Consider the following 18,747-nt stretch of genomic DNA (forward strand, 5'->3'; position numbering starts at 1 on the left):
CTGGTCCCACAGCTCGGGAGCACCGCCCCCCCAAGCCTCCCCGCGCGGGAGGAGGAGGAGAAGCAGCCCCCACCCCGGGCAGGGAGCTCGGGTGCAGGGCGACCACGCAGCAGCCCGGAGACACAGCGCGGTCCCCCACGGCCCGCCGCGTCCTCTGCACACCAGGCCCCGGCCACCCCCGCTTGCCCAGCCCCAAGTGCTGAGCCCCCTTCTGAGCGGGTCCCCGAGGCGAGGCCCGGCCCGGCTCCCAGGGACACGCTCTGCCTCCCGCCACCTCGAGAGGACAGCACCAGGACGCCCTCGGACTCCCGGGGACGAGAAGTTGAGAACCTTAGAACCACAGAAAGGCCCGGGGCTCTGCAGGCACCCACGTCCGCAGCGCCCACGGGGGGCACCCAGTAGGGCCAGCCCCACCTGCCTGCGCCGTGAGAGCCCACTCGGGCCGGCTATGCATCCCGCGCTCTTCCTGCCTCCCACGCCGCTCCTCTCACGTACAGCTGCCCCCCCCCCAGCAAGGCTAGCTCGGTCGGAGGAAAGTCAGGGGAAAGGACAGCACGTGTCCTCGGGCTGGCAGGGCCACCTCCACCAGCAACGCGGCCACCTGCCCTGTGCACGGCCTCCTGCCTGCTGCGACAGGGTCCCCACGCCGGGCCTGCCTCTCCAGCCCGGGGCCCAGGCCTCCCCTCGTTCAGATGAGGAAGCCCCGTGGGGAGGTGGTGGGGACTCGGCAGGTGACCAGGGAGGGCTCCAGGGCCCCACCCTCGATAGCAGAAGCAGGAGCCCGAGGGACAGGGGAGGGCGGCCACCGGATCAGCTTGGCAAGTGCCGCGGGGGGGGGGGGGGTGGCTGGCGAGGGGAGGACGGGTAGTGTGGCCGTCGGAGCGGAGGAGGCGGAGGGACATGCCCGGCGGGTACCCGGGGTCCCTGAGTGGAGCGGAGCGGGAGACACGGGGGCGGTGCCGAGGGCGGCGCGGGGAGTCCCCTGTCCCAGCTGAGGGCGGCCACAGTCCTCGCCCCGCACCGAGGCGGCCCCGGGAAGGCACCTGCAGGCCCCAGCCTCGCCCTCGCCGTCAGGAACCCGATTCGGAGGCGGGTCAACAGCAGCGGCCACTTCAGAGTCGGCGTGTGGCCTGCGTTCTGATGTCTGCAGAGCCGGGGTGGCCTCAACGCCCCGCTGGCGGCTCCCCCCGCCAGGTTTACGGCCCGGTGGGCGCCGCACTCCAAGGAGAGGCTGGCCACAGCGCGCCTGCACCCGCGGCCCCTGGGGCCCCAGGACTCGGGCGGGAGGGGGCGCGCGGGCGGAGGGGAGCTCCCAGGGCTCCCGGGTCACCCCGCTGTGGGGCCTCTGGGGCGGCCGGGCACGAAGGGCCTTGGATTGTCACGGGATTACATGAAATTCAACAAGGAAAAATACCAGCAGACTAGGGGGAAAATATATCTTTATTTTTAACATAGTAATTAAACTCCACCAGAGAGAGGACAACATGAGCTTCTTTGTTTCCATTTAATAAATACAAGTGAATAAAAATACTTTGTTTGCAAAGAGACTCCTCTTCCTTCTCCAGATTCCATGGAAGGCCCCGCCCCCGCCCCCGCCCGGGCCCCTGCTGACCCGCGCCCACCGGTCTGTCCTCACCACGTGCCCCGCCAACCTCCCCTTCCCTCCGGGTGGAGAGGCCCACAAATACTATCCGGGTGCAAAACCTCTCGTCTCCTGATGCCCTTCCAAATACAGGTTCTTGTACTGAATGTCAAATCTGAAATGGTCCCCCCCCCCCCAGAAGAATCTGGTTTCCTCACAGAAGCCCAGCGTGGATGGGCCCCTTCCACCAGTATTTGTCAACACTGAGAAACAAGGTCAGGTTTCAGCAGGACGGGACCCCTGCGTACGAGGGAGGGAAGGGATGACGTCGAGTGTAGCCTACTGAATGTCTTACAGACAGACGGTCCCTTATTTCAAAAAATAGAAATTCCCATTTAAACCTAGCCTGTCTGGAACAGGCCAAATATTTGACTCTGCATGCAACAGATCTGGTATTGCTTATAGCGGATCCCCTGGCGCTGGCGGGCTTCGGGGCTGCAGCGAGGTCACAGACCACAACTCAGTGCCCCACCTCCGCCCGGGGGTCCTGGGGTCTGGAGACCCCCTCCCCACGCCACGCTGTGCCAAGGTCGGGGATAAGGCACGCCTCTGCGCTCTGCTCTCATTAAGGCTGTACGTTCCCTTCCGACACCAAAGCTGCAAGAACAATTCTGTCTCGGTAGTTACTGTTCCTGCTGCCACCACAGGGTACGGAACCTCTGAGCTCCCAGGGTCTGGATGGAAAAGAAACTCCTACGGATCCAGAAGAAACGACAACTTCCAGTCTCGCGTGTTCCTGCCCTAGTGACGTGCGAGTCAATTAGGACATCACTGTAAATCTTGGCTGAACGTGACCGGGAAGAAAGTCAGTCTTCATACCCAGCAGTAAACCTCTCTTTCTCATGCATCCCATTTCTCATTAATCCATATTTTTAAAAAGCATTTATTTCCTGAAAACTCCTATAGTTTGTGATACACAACAAACAAAACAAACAAGACGTAACGAGATTATAAGGAGAACACGTATGAAGTACTATAAAGCACGGGAACGAAGCTGCGTCCCCCTCCTGGACACGCAGGAACGGGGCCCCTGCAGAGCCGTCCCGCCCCCCTCTGCTTTGGCTGCGCGGCCGCTTCTTCAGAAGGAGCATTACTGGTTCTAGCCCCCTGGAGTGCGGCGCACACACGCCCTCACAACCGCGACCAAAGGGAAGCCGCTGACCGCGGGCGCTCCGCTCCGGCAGGGAGAGGAGGCGGGGACGGCTCTCACCATCTACCCGAACCGCCTTGCCAGGAATACGGTAAAACTGCATCCAGCTGTCATCCTACGTGAATCATAATTTCAGAAGAGAAGCCTGTTTGGAGCGGGAAAGGTAGGGAAAAAAACAGATGCTGTGGTTCTGCAAGCTTGCCTTTTTTGGTACCAGCACAGAGTGTCACTGTCACTAGGTGTTCAGCAGAGAAACACTGGCCACGGCTGGGCGCCGTGTCTGCGTGTGCGCCAGGGTGGGCCTCAGAGCCCCAGGGACTTCTGTGCCAGCTGCCTGGCGACCCTGCAGAACTGCTCCCGGTCATCCCGCCACATTTTGGAAGCATCCACGTTAGCGCCACTTTCATCGTTGGGCTCTGAAAGAGAAGGAGACGCGCTCAGTGTGAAAAGGGCTCTGGAAGGCAGGGGCCTGGCGAGGTCTTCCATTCCACTGAAAAACCCCGTGCGTCGGTCGTCCCGGAGCTGCGCCCCAGAAGCAAGTGAGCACCACTGGTGTGTGACACCTGCGGAAGGAAGTCCACTCTATCAGAGACAGACAGGAGCCTGCCTGAGGGAGGGGGGCTGAGAGGCCGCGTGATGTCAGGGACACACGCATGAGGCACAAAGACCCACCTCGTGATCCTCACCTCTCGAATGTCTCAAAGAGCCAACCTGCGTCATGTGTCTTGCTCTAGAAACACCGGGCCCCCACCAGACAGTGGGCTACAGACGCCCCCAGCTCCGGCCAGAGGACATGAGGTCAGTGTCAGGCCTGGTGGACATCTGACCCCAGCAGGTGCTACAGACAGACCAGGACACACGCAGACAGGCAGCCGGGGCCTGCGGGGCCGGGAGCTGGAACACGGCCCTGTGAAGCGCTGGGTCAGAGCAGAAAAGGCAGCCCAGAGCCCAGCACGGCTGCCCGCACGACCCCAGCCGTTCCCTCACCCCCGGCTGCGCTTGCCTCCGCGGCCACCGGGTCTCCGTTCCTCCCGTTATTCCACAACCGTTCCTCACCAGGTCGTGTGCGTGAGGCCTAGTGCAGGGCACCGGGTGTGCAGAGGACACGGTGATACCGCCCATACACACCATGAACATCCACACCTGTATCCTTCCAAACTCAGTGCTACAAGGGAGGTGGAGGACTGGGCGGCCTGCAGGCCCCGAGAGGGGGTGTGCTCCGGGGACCCTGGCCAGGCCTGCCACAGGGAGCATGCAAGTGCGGAGCGAGCCAGCCCCACCCCCACCCAGCACCTGTGACAGCCCCACTCCCCAGACCCAGACGGCTCACAGCCTCCTAAAGCCAGGACAGAGGGCGCCAGTGGGCGGCAGGGCACGGCCGAGCTGGGTGTGGTGACATGGCTGGAAGGTAGCTCAGAGCACAGGAAACGTACTCAGGGAGTGTGTGAGGAATACATTAAAACCTTTTATTTTTTTTAAAGCAAGCTCCATACCCAGAGAGGAGAGCGCCACACCGGGCTTGAACTCACGACCCTGAGACGGAGACCTGAGCTGAGATCGCGACTTGGATGCTGGGACGCCCAAGTGGCTCCGTAGGGGAGCATCTGCCTTTGACTCAGGGCGTGACCCCGGGATCCTGGGAGCGAGTCCCCCATCGGCGTCCCCGCAGGGAGCCTGCTTCTCCCTCTGCCTGTGTCTCTGCCTCTCTCATAAATAAATAAATCTTTAAAAAAAGATTCTTTAAAAAAAAAAAAAGGTTGGATGTTCCACCGATGGAGCCGCCCAGGCACCCCTACATTGAAACCTTTTAGGAATCTGCTTGGGACTCTGCCTCTCTCCACTCTCTAAAATAAGTAAATAAATCTTTAAAAATACAAAAAATAAATAAAAATTTCTAATAAAAGAATTTATAGCAAAAACGTTGGTCATGGTATGATTTACAGCCGACATGTGAAGGCAGCGGAACCAGCCGGGCACAGTCTGGGGGGCCCACCCACCGTGAGCATCCACACCCTCACTTGACGCACTCAGTGCCTGGAGAGCTGAGTGCCTCCAACCTCGAACATGTGCACGCACGGAGGTCCTTGACATCGCGGGACACCAGGAGCCCACGGGGACTCCCGGGCCTCCTCCTCTGGGCCTCCCACAGCACGATCGGCCTCCTCCAACTCTCCCTCGTTTCATTTCTTCCGTGTTTTCTAGATCGTTCCTCCCTAGGCTCCTGTGAGGAGCCCTCTCCTTCCACATGCCCTTTCTCATCCTGTCTGCCCTGCCCCTCACCACCGTCCTATGCAGACATTACCTCGCACCCTCACCTCCATGAGCAGCTCTTGAGGGTGGACAGCCCCCGAGGATGGACATTCCCACTCCTGCGCCTCTGGATTCCTGTCCCCAGAGATAGCAGCCCTCTACCCAGGCACTGAGGTCGGAAACCCGGGAGCCACCCTGCACATCGGTGAGCCCGAGTCTCCCAAGCACAGCCCTCCTCGCGGCCCACGGCCACCCTCCCGCTGGAAATCCTTTCCTCCCAGGCCAACAGGCACATGGCTGCAGGGCCTGGCATCCCCACGGGGGCTCGGGCCCCAGGTGAGCACACTTCTGCAGGGCTCCCCTGCCCCCGGTTGGGCCCGAGCCAGAACCAGTGCTGGCAGGACTCCCACGAGAGCCAGATGCCTCACCCCAAATGCCTCTTGCTCCCCCTTACCTTGTTATCTCCTCCATGCTCTAAACTCATCCCAAACAAACCCGCCCGACAGCCCCTGTGTGTCTCTCCATCTCAGGATGTACGGGTGACAGGCAACCACGGGTGGATGTGGAAAGTCCCTTCAGAAAGCAGGCCTTAAAGTTGGGGTCTAGGGCACCCTGAGCCTTGAAACTCCAGGACCCAGCGTCTGCGACACAGCAGGTGCCCCAATCAACACCCACGCCACGGTCGCTATGCCTGAGGCCTGGAGCCCGGTTAATTGTGGTCAACATACAACACATACAACACGAAGCTGTAATTATGAAGTGTGCTTACACTTGGAAAAGCACATACAAACAATTCAATGAGAAAGCAGCAAACAGCGTATGTAAATAAACCACGACCAGAAATGAATTATGAAGAACCACAGGAGGACGGAGACGCAGCCACTGTGCTGCCTGCCTGCCGCGGCACGGCCCGGCGGCCTCGGGACATTACCTGCCAGCATGCTCACCACCGACAGCAGGATCTTCTCCACGCTCTGCACGGGGCTCCACCTCTCGGCGCTGCTCTCGTAGCCCATGGGGTCGTCGCCCGGGGCGTGAAGGATGGAAATGCAGACTCTGCCATCGGGGTAGACTGCAGGGGTCAGAACACAGCAGGTGAGCCCAGGGAACGAGTCCGGGGGCCCCACGCTGGGCCGGGCCCACCACGGGAAGGGGGTAAACGGTGCAGACACAGAAAGCAAGCTGTTTGCACGGCTGGAGCAGAGCCCGAGGCCACACGGCCAGGTGCGCCACTCGCTCACTGACCGGGCTCTAGGCCCATCTGTCTGGTCCCAGGCACCCCAGATGGTTCTACCTTCACAGGGATTTTATTTTTTTTTACATACTATACCTAAAGGCACTAAATAAAATGGTTACCTGACAGTGAAATATTTCAGCAAAATAACTCATAAGTACTAAGATCACTCAAAATAATTTCCACAATGGTTTCTGAGATTTTCCTAATTCCACCATGAAAACCTGGAACTGGACTGTGCAACTACATCCACAGCGCCAGGAAGAAGGCAACAGGGATGATTTAAACATCAAGGAGGAAGGTGCCCTGACTTTCCCGGGGACAGCCGGCCCCCCGTGCCTCTGGAGGTCGGCCGTGTCCAATCTAACCCATCCCAGCACGCAGCATCAGGAACCAGACCCCCGCGGTATGGGTAGAGAAAAATGCGTTTCAATTCGCGGTGTGCGCTCAGTCCTGTTGGGGACACAGCAGCACCGGTCACTTCTCTTTTACACAGGCAGATCCTCAGATGGTTCTGTGTGTGCTAAGGACAGACTCAACTATAAAACTGTAAGACCAGTGAGCTACAATGATAGAAACAATTGACAATTTAGAATAAATTTACGTAATTCCCCTTCACTCATGAGCTCAGAACCCCACGACCACTGAGGAAGCTGAGTGGCTCTACGGGCCTCTCTGGTGTCCCGTTCCTTGTTCTTCCGTCCACCCCATCCAGCAGTTTCTGCTCTCTGGCTACCCAGAACCTGTGCGACTTCTTGCAGAAGGAACATGTGTGAGTCTGTCGTGGACGGCAGGACGCCCGAGGGGCCTGGGCACCCTTGGCTTGCACAGTCTCTCTGCCATGAGGGTTCCAACTTCGGCGGCCCCCGAGGAACACAGAGAAGCAGCTGTAGCCCTGCCCCCTCCTGTCTCACGGGGTGGGGTGTCTCAGTTTCATGACCCAAGCCTCCCTCTAACTCCCCAGCCAACCCCTCCCTTGTCAATGCCCGAGCTTGTTTCCACGCTGCTGGCCCCTCTCTCCGCAGGCCCACCACCTTGGTGTCCGCCCTGCAATCTGTCCCCTACTCCATAGCCAGTGACCCTTAAAGACCACACTGGCCATGCTACTCCCTCCCGCTCTCCGACTCCCTCAGTGGATCTCCACTGCCCCTGGCACAAATACCAAAATCCTTCTTACTGACCAACTTGACCTGGTCCATCCCCTTTGCTCCTTACATGGGGCCTTTGCATGTGCTAGACCCTCCCCACCTCACAGATCACTGGGTGACTCCTACTGCTCTTCCTGCAGACCCTGAGCTCAACCACCACCTCCAAAGGGCACCCCCCTGGCCTCCCGGTATGGTTTTACATTTATCTGTGTTTTCTCATCCACATCTATCCCTGCCTCAGACTGGGAGCTCCTGATGGTCCAAGCCCCTACCTTTTATTATCTGTTCACCCTTTATCCAGCAAGTCTCTGCAAATATGAATTATTTTTAAGTATTTATGGATTGACCGATTTTTATGATATTGCTGAGCCTACTAAGTAGTTCTCAAAAATAATTTTTACAAAATAAAAATAACATATCCACTTACAATAAGGCCAAATTTCAAAGCTACTTGTATCAATTATTTTAACATGAAAAACGTCATTGTTCTTCTGGGTACATGATCAAATCATCAGTTTGCGACCACACAGGTCTCTGACAGCATGTCACAGGCACTATTCTCAAGAATGTGCTTATCTTCGATACAATCTCATTATTTTGTAATTGCCTGCAATCCTCTTTATAGTCACATTTTACAATCAATTTAAAATTGTTAACTTTTTCAATTAACTCTATCGTAACAGATTTTTAAACTCTGCCTGAAAGAAAATCCTAAACACAGGCCAGTCATCCCAGTATGATGGACGCCCACACGCTCGCACCACCCAACCTCGACAGCCGCCACCTCACGGCCAGCCTTCTCGAGAGGAGGGTTTCTGAGCACCTACCGTGCATACATAACTGCGTTCAAAACGGTCCCCCTGAGGAGCAAACTGCTCACACGTAACATCAGCGGGACACAAGAAGTTCCAAACGAGGGTTTGGACAGCAAGTCCAACAGGGGAGCAGGGGAGCATCTCCCCAGCTGGGCAATCCTGTGACCCTTTGCAGGGGGAAGGGGGCAGGGGTCTGGGCAGGGTCCCCTGCGTGGAGGTGCTCAGGCAGGCAGGCTACGGGAGGACTGCAGGGCGGGTGGGGTCGCTTGTAAGCCAGGGGGTGTCAAAGGCTCAGAAAATTCTATAAACGCTCTCATGGATTAAATTAGCCTTTACCTCTTTTATATGTGGATAAGCATAGGGAAAGGAATCAGTTTCAAGTAAGAAAAAATTTCATTTCTACCAGTGTATCTTACTTGCTTTTCTTCTCCACAACCACTAAGATCATGATTTTTAGTGACAATCACCGTTTATAAAAAGGAACATTGGGATCCCTGGGTGGCGCAGCGGTTTGGCGCCTGCCTTTGGCCCGGGGCACGATCCTGGAGACCCGGGATCGAGTCCCACATCGGGCTCCCAGTGCATGGAGCCTGCTTCTCCCTCTGCCTGTGTCTCTGCCTCTCTGTCTCTCTCTGTGTGAGTATCATGAATAAATAAAATCTTTAAAAATAATAATAAAATAAAATAAAAAAATAAAAAGGAACATTATACTAAATATCATTAAAGATACAACACATTTTCTTACTAATTCTCTTATCTATAATCCCCTCTTATAAAAGGAAGAAATAAACAACCACAGCCATTCAGGAATTCCAATCCCTACTACTAGACACTCTGCCAACTTAAGTCCAGTAAATTTATTTAATGACCTTTTTTCCCCTTTAAAATACATGTTTATTTTAGAAAAAAGATTTAGAGACAGAAAAAAGATCCCATTATTGAAAAAGATCACTTCCAACATTTTTGTGCTACGTTTACAGTTATATACATTACATGTGAATTTTTATCGAAAAAAGTAAATTGTAACAAGTGTGATTAAACGTAAGCTGCTTTTCAATCATTTGATATAGAACAAGTGTCATTCTGTATTATTAAATATCACTCTAGAGCATTTGAAATATCTAAGCAGCATTCTAACATATGGTCTAGTGCAGCTTAGTTAACCGATGCCCTGTGGTTGAAAACCTAGGTTGCTCTGAGTGGTCCCCACTGTTAACCACACCGCCGGAGGCTGGCGGAGGCTGGCAAAGCGCTCTACCCACCCGCTGGAAGGAGGAGCGGACAGGTCAGATGGCACTTTCCTTCATATACATTACACCGTCCTTCAACTGACCTCAACACCACCAGGACCAAGTGGCTACAGGTCAAAACACAGATAACTTGTTCCATGTCCTACATCACTGACAGCACCTGTCACCCACACGCAACCCCAAGCCTCGCCTGGTGCTATGTAAACCACTCCCCAGAGCACTTACTGTTGGGATGGAACATCTCGCAGGTAAATCTCATCTTTGGGGGACTTAATGGGTAATCCAGCGGGAAGCTGAGAACGGCAGGAAAGACACCGAACTCAAAGCAGGTGTCCTCTGGGCCCCTAGGAGACAGAAACACTCAAGTCAAGTGGTTTTCCATGTCCAGCCCACTGTAGGAAGGAGCTAGGAAATTTCTACTGCTTTACAAATGCACATGAAAGGATTATGTAAAAAACAGTGATGCACTAGTACATTTTTCTGAATGGGAAAGTAACATCTCATCATCCCATCCCAATCTGGTTTAAGTCTTAGGTACAAGCACAAACATGGAATTACAGGCACAGGTTTTGCATTAATAAAGAACTAATAGCAATGTTGTGAGACCCAAGGGATTTTGTTTTTCTGTATGTGTGCTATAATTGCACTTTAAGATAAAGATATAAATTATGCACATGTTACAGCACGACTATTGGATTAAATGAAGGGGTAAGAGTTACTATTTCAAAGGCTATTTTTAATTTTTACATGTCCCTAAGAAATGGTTTTGTAACCTTCAAGAAACAGATAGCACACATGTGATCACTGACTACGGCTCCCGCACAAGGCCAGGCGTGCCACACGCATCCGAGCTGCCAGCCCGGCCTGCAGAGCCGTGCCACATGCCACAGCCCGTGCCAGCGCGGTCACCTGAACACACAGTCACCGGGCACCTGCATGCCTGTCTGCCCGGGCTTCCCTCCTCATCACACGGAGAGAGGCAGAATCGGACTGAACCACTTCTAAGTCCTGTCAAACTTTAAAATGTACATGTAAATCAACACTATCCTGAGCCACGTGTGAGACACAAAGGCAGCAGAGAGGAAGAGCCCCCAGCTCAGGAGGGAAAGATTCCTCCCTCACAAACCTCACTTATGAATGTGCAAGAGTCGCTGCCTGTGTAAGTCTTTGGAAAACGGAAGACTCCAAGACAGTGGCAGCTACCACCGGCTCTGCGTGAGCGGAGAGGTCCCTTTAGAAAGGCCTGTCTCTCCAAGCCACGACCAGTGTTAGCTCTACGACGCGCGGCACCAGGAGGCCCAGGCCCAGCCACTGCAGGAGCAGCTCAACACGGCAGACGTGCCGCCTTCCAAAACGAATACAAGGTAAGGCACAGGAAAAAAAATTACCGAAGAAGTATATTTATTACAAAACAACTTTCACTTTTTGAAAATCATTTTTTAAAGTACAAATTTGTTTCAAATCAACAAAATTATGATTCAGGGATGCCTGGGTGGCTCAGTGGTCGAGCGTCTGCCTCCGGCCTAGGGCATGACCCCGGGGGTCCTGGGATCGAGTCCTGCATCGGGCTCTCCACAGGGGGCCTGCTTCTCCCTCTGCCTGTGTCTCTGCATCTTTCTCTGTGTCTCTTGTGAATAAACAAAAAATCTTAAAAAAAAATAATGATTCGGTAATAACATAAACTTGCAAAACAATATAAACAATGTTTATCTCCACAATTAAAGGAATATAAAAACTTCAAAAAGAAATTGAACAGAGGCTTTCCTATCACTTGGTGTGGATGCTCAGGCCTTCGATGGCACCAGTGCAGTGGAGGCCAGGACTGCGCCCCGGCAGAAAGGGGGATGGGCCGCAGTAAAACAGTCAAAATGAGAACAAGGCGAGAAGTGTTTCGGGAGCCAATTTTTTTTCTTCTATTTAAGAGACCGACCTTGATTCTGAAAATTGTGTCCTTGCTACTTTGGGGAAAAACCACAGTGAATAGCTACTCTGTGTTGGAGGGGTGAGTGTCACAACACCGCCCGGAGCCTTGGCATGAAACCAGGACAGGGAAAGCCACATGAAGAGGTACAAGCGTGGGGCCAGGCTGACTCCGGTGCCGGGCAGGGCATCCGTCCCAGAGGAGGAGCTGCAGGCGGCACAGAGCACCAGTGCCACCACCGCCACCAGCTGGCTGCCGGACCAGGCCGTCCGAGGCCTGCTCTGCGCTTCCTGGACAGCTGTCCTGGACGCCTCTTCCTCTGCACGCAGACCCAGCACAGACTGAAGATGAGAGATTTATGATCATCCCACGCCTCTTCCAGTAGAGGAGCTCCCGGCAGATGATAAATGCCACCCTGTTCACGGTCTACAGGCCCCTGATAAAAGGCGTCTGGAAGTGCTGCCCTCACGTCACTGTTAGCAAAGTCGAAGTACAGTGATGACAGGCGCAGCTGACGTCCTAAGGCGGTACAGGAGTTAGGAGCCCAACGCGGTTCAAACTGCTAACTCCGAAGGCTGGGCAAACAGGCAGTGTCTCCGAAAGCAACCCTGGCGTATGTCGGGAGTGCTTGCCAATGCCTCCGTATTCCTGGCACGGCCCCGGCAGGGGAGAACAAAAGGTCTGGGTAGTGTTCTGGAATGAGCCAAATGGTATTTGCTCAACACTCTGATAACAGTTCTTTGTTTCTCATAATAGGGCTTTCTTTAACATTAAAAAAAAAAAATCCACTGGGTCGTCCATAGCCTGGGAAGCATGATCAAACATTTCCTCAAGTGCTCCCGCATCTTAGGTATCAAAGCTCTTTTCAAATGCCCTCGCTGGCTACTGGTGTGAACCGAGGGTTTCCTCCCTCCGAGGCCCCGCGGGCGGCCGAGCCTGCAGACTCGGGGCAGCTCCGGAACCAGGACCGAGAGGCATAATCGGCGTCATCTTGGGACGAGTGTTGGTGCCACGCTCCAGACAGCCTCACCGCCCTGTCACGAAACGCCTCATCTCAAAAATAAAGGTACAAGAAGGGAAAATTACAGGAAAAACAAAGTACAAGAAGGAAGGAAACAAATTTACTGAAAACAAATGTCAATTCTTCAAAGCCTGCACATCACTGTCCGTCTACTCACTGAACTCTCGGCCCGCAGAGCCCGACGGAGCCTGAGGACGGGAGCGGCTGCAGGCTGGGCGGGGACTTCCCCCCGACGGCCGAGCACCGCCCAGGGGACGCCCGGGGTCGAGAGCTGGCCACCCAGGGTCGCGCCTGCCGCAGGGCCTGAGAAGACCCGGAGAGGTGCTCAGTTAAGCGAAGCAGCGACCCTCCCCGCCGCGCCCTCCGCGTGGCTCCGGGACGGCGGCCAGGGGGCAGAGGGCGGCCTGGACGGGAGCCACCTGCCCGGCACCCGGCCGACACGTGGACACCAGGTCTCAAACCCGCCTGGGACGAGGGTCTCGGTCACGGGGACCGAGCGGGCTTACTCTCCGGTCACACCCCCGTGGCTGCGACAGAGGGGCCTGCTGCTCGGTGGCACACCCTGCCGGGGCCGGGACCCCACAGAGCACCCCGCGAGGGCCAGGAGGGCATCTGCTGTCAGCACGGGCGTCACCTCCCTGCACCCGGCGCCCAGGCTCAGGGAAAGCGGCTCACCAGCATGGCACCACCCCCCACGGCCCCCCCGGCTCACTAGCACCCCCGCTTGCACGGCCCCCCCACGCTGGGGTGCTCTGGAAGGGAGAGCACTGCGGCTCTGCCCTGTGCTCCTGGCCTCGGATCCCTCCAGCTGCTGGGCTTCACCCCCCGCAGTGACAGAAGGAGCAGCACGAGGGCCCCAGGCCCCTCTGGGTGGGGGCGCCGGGAACCCACAGCCCCGCAGGAAAGGCGGCTCAGGCTCTAGGAGGCGAGGAGCAGGGGGGCTCCGCTGGGACGGAGCGGGGGGCTCGGCAGATGCAGCCCGACAGTGGTTCGTGACCTTGTCTCGTCGCTCTCCGCCGCGGGAGAGCTCAGCAGGAGCAAACACAGGCTTTCTTCTGTGTCACCGGCCCGGACTGAACCTGTTCAAAAGGAGGCTGCAGGCGGTCTCTAAGGTGGGGACTCGGTGCTCCAGACACGTCTGAGAACCTGAAATCCACCGTATCCGACCTACAGTTAGAGCGGACTAAGTCAGTCTACCATCCAGGAACTTCATAGTCAGTCCTGACAGACAACAACTCTTACGACCTAAACTGACTTGAACCAGAAAAGTCTGTTGGAAAACACTCAAATACATGAAGTATATAAAATAAAAACAGAATACTCCCCCTCTCCACCCCCTCCAGCATCACCTCCCCAAGGCAGAGGCAGACACAGTAAGTATGGTCACTCTCCAAGCTTGTCTCTCTGTGCATAAATTCACATTTTTGTCCCCAAAACTGGGTTTTCACAAATTAAAAATGTATCATGGCACTGCTGACAGGAATTTGAAAAGACCCAACAAAGTGGAGAGACGTGCCAGACACTCAAGACTGTGCAGACGCCCACAGTCCTCAAAGTGACCAGGGACTCCACATAATCCCCGGGGAAACCCAGCTGGCTTCTCTGCAGAAACCGACACGCTGACCCTCAAATTCAGATGGAAATGCCAAGGACCCACGAAGGGGCAAAACAATCTTGAGAAAGGAGAACAAAATGGAGGACTCACTTTCCAGTTCCAAACCGTCCTATAAAGCTACAGGAACGAGGACTGTGTGGCAGTGGGGGCAGCACAGGCCCAGATCAATGGGACCAAATTCAGAGCCCAAACATACACCCCTACATTTATGGTCAGTTGATTTTTGACAAAGGTGTCAAGGAAACTGGACAGCCACACACAAATGACGTTGGACTCCTCCTGGATGCCATATCCAAAATGGATCAAGAATGTAAAGGTAAATGTAAGAGAGCTACAAATATAAAACACAAAAGAAAATCTTTGCAACCTTGGGTTGTATGGCACCAAAGCATGATCCATAAAAGAAAAAAACTGCTAAACTGCACCTCATCTAAATTAAAAACCTTTCAGCTTCAAAAGACCCCATTAAGAAAATGAAAAAGGAGGGCAGCCCGGGTGGCTCAGCGGTTTAGCGCTGCTTTCAGCCCAGGGCGGGATCCTGGAGACCCGGGATTGAGTCCCATGTCGGGCTCCCTGCATGGAGCCTGCTGCTCCCTCTGCCTGTGTCTGTGCTTCTCTCTCTCTCTCTCTGAATAAATACATAAAAATCTTAAAAAAAAAAAAAGAAAATGAAAAAGGAAAGTCAGACTGCAAGAAAGTATCTGAAAATCGCGTATCTGAAAAGGGACTTGTAACCAAAATATATAAAGAATTCTTATGACTCAATAAGACGATGACGACCCAATTAAAAAATGGGCACAAGTTCTGAAGTTCACCAAAGACATATGCATGGCTAGTAAGCCTGTGGAAAGACGCTCGACATCATCAGTCATCAGGAAACCAACAGGCCCGTGCTGCTGCGAGCGGCTGTCGGGCAGCGAGGCGCTCGGCAGCCTCCCACGAGATGCGGGGACTGAGCTCCGCTACCGCCCGCTGCACCAGCCGCAACTGTCCCCTGACACCACCCGTGTCCTGAGGGGCGGGCAATGACATCACCCCAGTGACAACACTGGTCCATGCCCATTGTCCCCATTTGCTTTCCTGCTCACGAGCACGCAGCGGCTTCCCTTCCAGGCCAGATGCTGATTCTGTCTGAATTGCCGTGGCATTCCCACGCGGGACGGCACGGCGGACAAGGATGTTTCCACTACCGCAGCGAGCGCGGCAACAGACCTCCTCCTGCACAGGGCTGCTGCCAGGCCCCCGGGCCCGCGGTGGAGGAGGACAGCTCTCTCAGCGCCACGGCTTCTGTCAGCAGGCGCGGCACCGCCAGGAGACACGCGGGACGGCCTTCCGCAGGGAGCAGGCCCGGCGGGGACGGAGGCCACCTCGACCGTGACCTCTGCGTCTGGCCCCCAGGCTGAGCACCGACGGAGGGGGAGCACAGCCCGGGGCTCCTCGTACCCGCGGCTGTGACATGTGGGGGAGTAGCGAAGGGTCCCCAAGCACCGGGAGGGAAGGGAAGCTCCTCGTTTTGCCAGAGCCTCTGGCCTGGAGGGGACAGCGGCTAGGCGGTGGCTCAGGCAGGGAGATCACTAAGGCCAGCTGCTCCAAGAACGCTGGGGGAGGACAGAACCGGGCCGCACGATCCCAGAGGCCTTTGCACCTTTTCTAGCCATGACGACAGACAGCCGGCCTGCAGCACCGAGCTCCCTGTTCTTACGGAAGCCTCCAACCGTGTGCAGGCAAGGACCTCAGCTCCCCACCCACAGTCCAGGGCAACAAGGTCGCACAGGCCACAGACTTGACCTGAAGAGGCGGACTGTGATGCCACTTGTCTAAAAGGATGATGATCCCCACTGGGTGTTATTCTGTATGTTGGCAAATTGAACACCAATAAAAAATAAATTTATTATTATTACAAAAAAAAAAAAAAAAGGATGATGATCCCAACAAGTGAAGCGTGGCTGGCCCAAGAGCATGAGGCCATGCCGGCCATGCAGCCCCATGGCCCCCATCTCTTTGACTGATGGGAAGTCCCGGCCCTCTTCCTGGCCATACGCTCAAACTCCACCATAAGCTCAGCTGACAGCATCAGAGCTACCTTCTACTTTTTTTTTTAACTGATTTTTAAAATTTTTATTTAAGCGCTCTCTACACCCACATGGGGCTTGAACTCACAACCCCAAGATCAAGAGTTGCACGCTCTTCTGACTGAGCCAGCCTGGTACACCAGAGTTGCCTTCTACTTTTCATCAGGGAAGACGCTATGGCAATTTTATTCTTTCGTTCTCCTCTTGCTCATTAATTTGCTGCATTCCCATCATACAGCCTCCACCTCGTTCTCTCGGGGAGATGTGGGGTCACCTGGGACACACCTGCATCCTCAGGCAAGAGGCACTCAGTACCTGCAGCCCAAGCACCTGAAAAGATGTTTTCCTTACAACACAGCCAAGAAGAGATGGAGGCCCCACGGGTTAGCAGTGCTACGAACGTGGCAGCTCTGTGCCTCCCAGGAAATGAGGCAAGCATAGTCTCAGAAACACCAGTATGGAGGACACTCCGGAGACAATTAAAGAATAAAAAAGAGAGAAAGAAAACCTATCATAAGGAATAAAACTCAGCCAGCTGTCTGCCAAAATAGCAACGTGAGACCGATCAATGGGAGGACAGTTAATTCCTTAATAGACGTTTTAAGAACATTTGTAAACGGCCTCTTGTTTGTAAAAGGGCCTGGAACAGGACCAAGACCCACAGGCTCACCAAACCCCGAGGCAGGGGAACTCCATACTAATGCAAAAGCCTTCTTCAAATGTAAAAGCACTGAAAAAGCTCTTATTACTTTTTTTTAATTGAGGCATAACTGACACACAACATTACGTTTCAGGTGTACAGCGTAAGGATTCACTACCGGTAGACGCTACACAGTGATCGCCACAGTTAACCTAGTGAACATTCATTATGTACAAAGTCACAAACTTCTTGTGATGAGAACCTGTAAGGTTTACTGTCTCGAAGACTCAAATACCTACTACAACGTTACTGACCATACTAACCATGCCGTCCGTTCCTTTCCCCAGACAGATTTATTCTCTAACTGGAAGTCTGTACCTTTTGTCCTGCTTCACCCTTTTCACTCACCCCCAGCACCTCTGGCAACCATCAATCTGTTCTCTGTATGAATTTGGGGTTGTTTTTTTGTTTGTTTGTTTTTTAGATTCTACCTATAAGTGAGATCATATGGTATTTATCTTTCTCTGAATTATTTCACTTAGCATAATATCCTCAAGGTCCATCCACGTTTTCACAAATGGCAAGATTTCATTTTTTATAGGTGTTACTCGTGTGTGTGCACACGTACATGTGTATACACACTCTATCTTTTATCCATTCATCCACTGGTAGAGAGCAACTCAGGTTGCTTCCATGTCTTGGCTGCTATAAATAATGCTGCAGTGAACATAGGAGTCGCGGGTATCTTTGTGAATTGGTGTTTTCACTCTCTTTGGGGTAAATACCCAGAAGTGCAAATGCTGGGTCGTTCCTCAAGAAACTATTTTTAGCTATTGAGGAACCTCCACACTTTTCTCAGGAGCAGCTGCACCAGCTTGCATGGTGCTCGAGGGATCCCCTTTCTCCACATCCTCTCCAACACTTGTTTCTTATCTTTTTTTTTTTTTTAATATTTTATTTATTTATTCATGAGAGACAGAGAGAGAGAGGCAGAGACACAGGCAGAGGGAGAAGCAGGCTCCATGCAGGGAACCCGATGCGGAACTCGATCCCGGGACCCCAGGATCACACCCTGAGCCGAAGGCAGGCGCTAAAGCACTGAACTACCCAGGCATCCTGTGTTTCTTGTCTTTTGTGTCATATCCACGCTGACAGGTGTGAGGTGATGCCTCATTGTGGTTCTGATCTGCATTCCCCCGATGATGAGTGATGGTGAGCACCTTCCCATGTACCTATTGGCCATGTGGATGTCTTCTTTAAAAAAATGTCTATTCAGATCCTCTGCCCATTGTTTGATTGTTTATTTTTTTGCTACTGAGTTATGTGAGTTCCTTTTATATTTTGGGTACTAAGCCCTCATCAGAGCTATGAATCACAAATATTTTCTCCCAATCAGTAGGTGGCCTTTTCATTATGTCCATGATTTCCTGGGCTATGCAGAAGCTTCAGCTGACATGCTACTTGATTTCTGCTTTTGTTGCCTTTGCAACTAAGTACTAATGTGTGTTTTCAAAATATTGGTTTTAATTTTATAGTGTTCATCTAAAATTAGTAATAGTTACCCTAACAAGTTTAGTTAGCCTAACACTTTTTTAGAAACCATACAGGAAGGCTCACATGTCCCTTTAAAAGGCTTCTAAAAAAAATTTTTTTTAAATAAATAAATTTTAAAAATAAAAAATAAAAATAAATTAAAAATATAAAAAGATTTATAAAGAGCTATAAATAAATAAAAGGCTTCTAAGTCTGCTGATGGGCACAAGCAGTATCTTGCAAGATGGAAGCCCTGCCAGGGGCCCACTGACCTGTGCGCTCAAGCCTTCCAACAACCCATGTACTCTACCAGGCTGGCTGCCCAGGTGGCATGCACAGGTGGCTGCCTGAACACAGAGAGAATACATGGGGTTCAGAAAATGGAAAAAGGGGGTACAAATCAAGTTTATGTGATGGAATCTCTGCTTCCTAAAAAATAAAAGGATCCATGGCTGA

The 18,747-nt window shown here is 53.4% G+C and overlaps 1 protein-coding gene across 7 annotated transcripts in view; it reads right to left on the reverse strand.

Moving 5' to 3' along the window:
* Positions 1-1,422: 1,422 nt before the first annotated feature.
* UBE2G2 (ubiquitin conjugating enzyme E2 G2) overlaps positions 1,423-18,747 on the reverse strand; it is a 38,536-nt gene continuing 21,211 nt past the window's right edge. For 6 of the 7 annotated variants that reach the window (XM_077879418.1, XM_077879412.1, XM_077879414.1 and 3 more), the window contains 3 exons: positions 9,715-9,833; positions 5,974-6,114; positions 1,423-3,208 (listed from right to left, as the gene is read on the reverse strand). In XM_077879418.1, the coding sequence (XP_077735544.1) occupies positions 3,096-3,208; positions 5,974-6,114; positions 9,715-9,748 (288 nt within the window). In that variant the 5' untranslated portion in view covers positions 9,749-9,833 and the 3' untranslated portion in view covers positions 1,423-3,095. Of the gene's footprint in view, positions 3,209-5,973; positions 6,115-9,714; positions 9,834-18,563; positions 18,589-18,747 lie in introns of those variants that run through there. The other variant, XM_077879416.1, reaches the window with a different exon arrangement.

Source organism: Canis aureus, chromosome 30 (assembly GCF_053574225.1).
Source record: "Canis aureus isolate CA01 chromosome 30, VMU_Caureus_v.1.0, whole genome shotgun sequence".
NCBI lineage: Eukaryota > Metazoa > Chordata > Mammalia > Carnivora > Canidae > Canis > Canis aureus.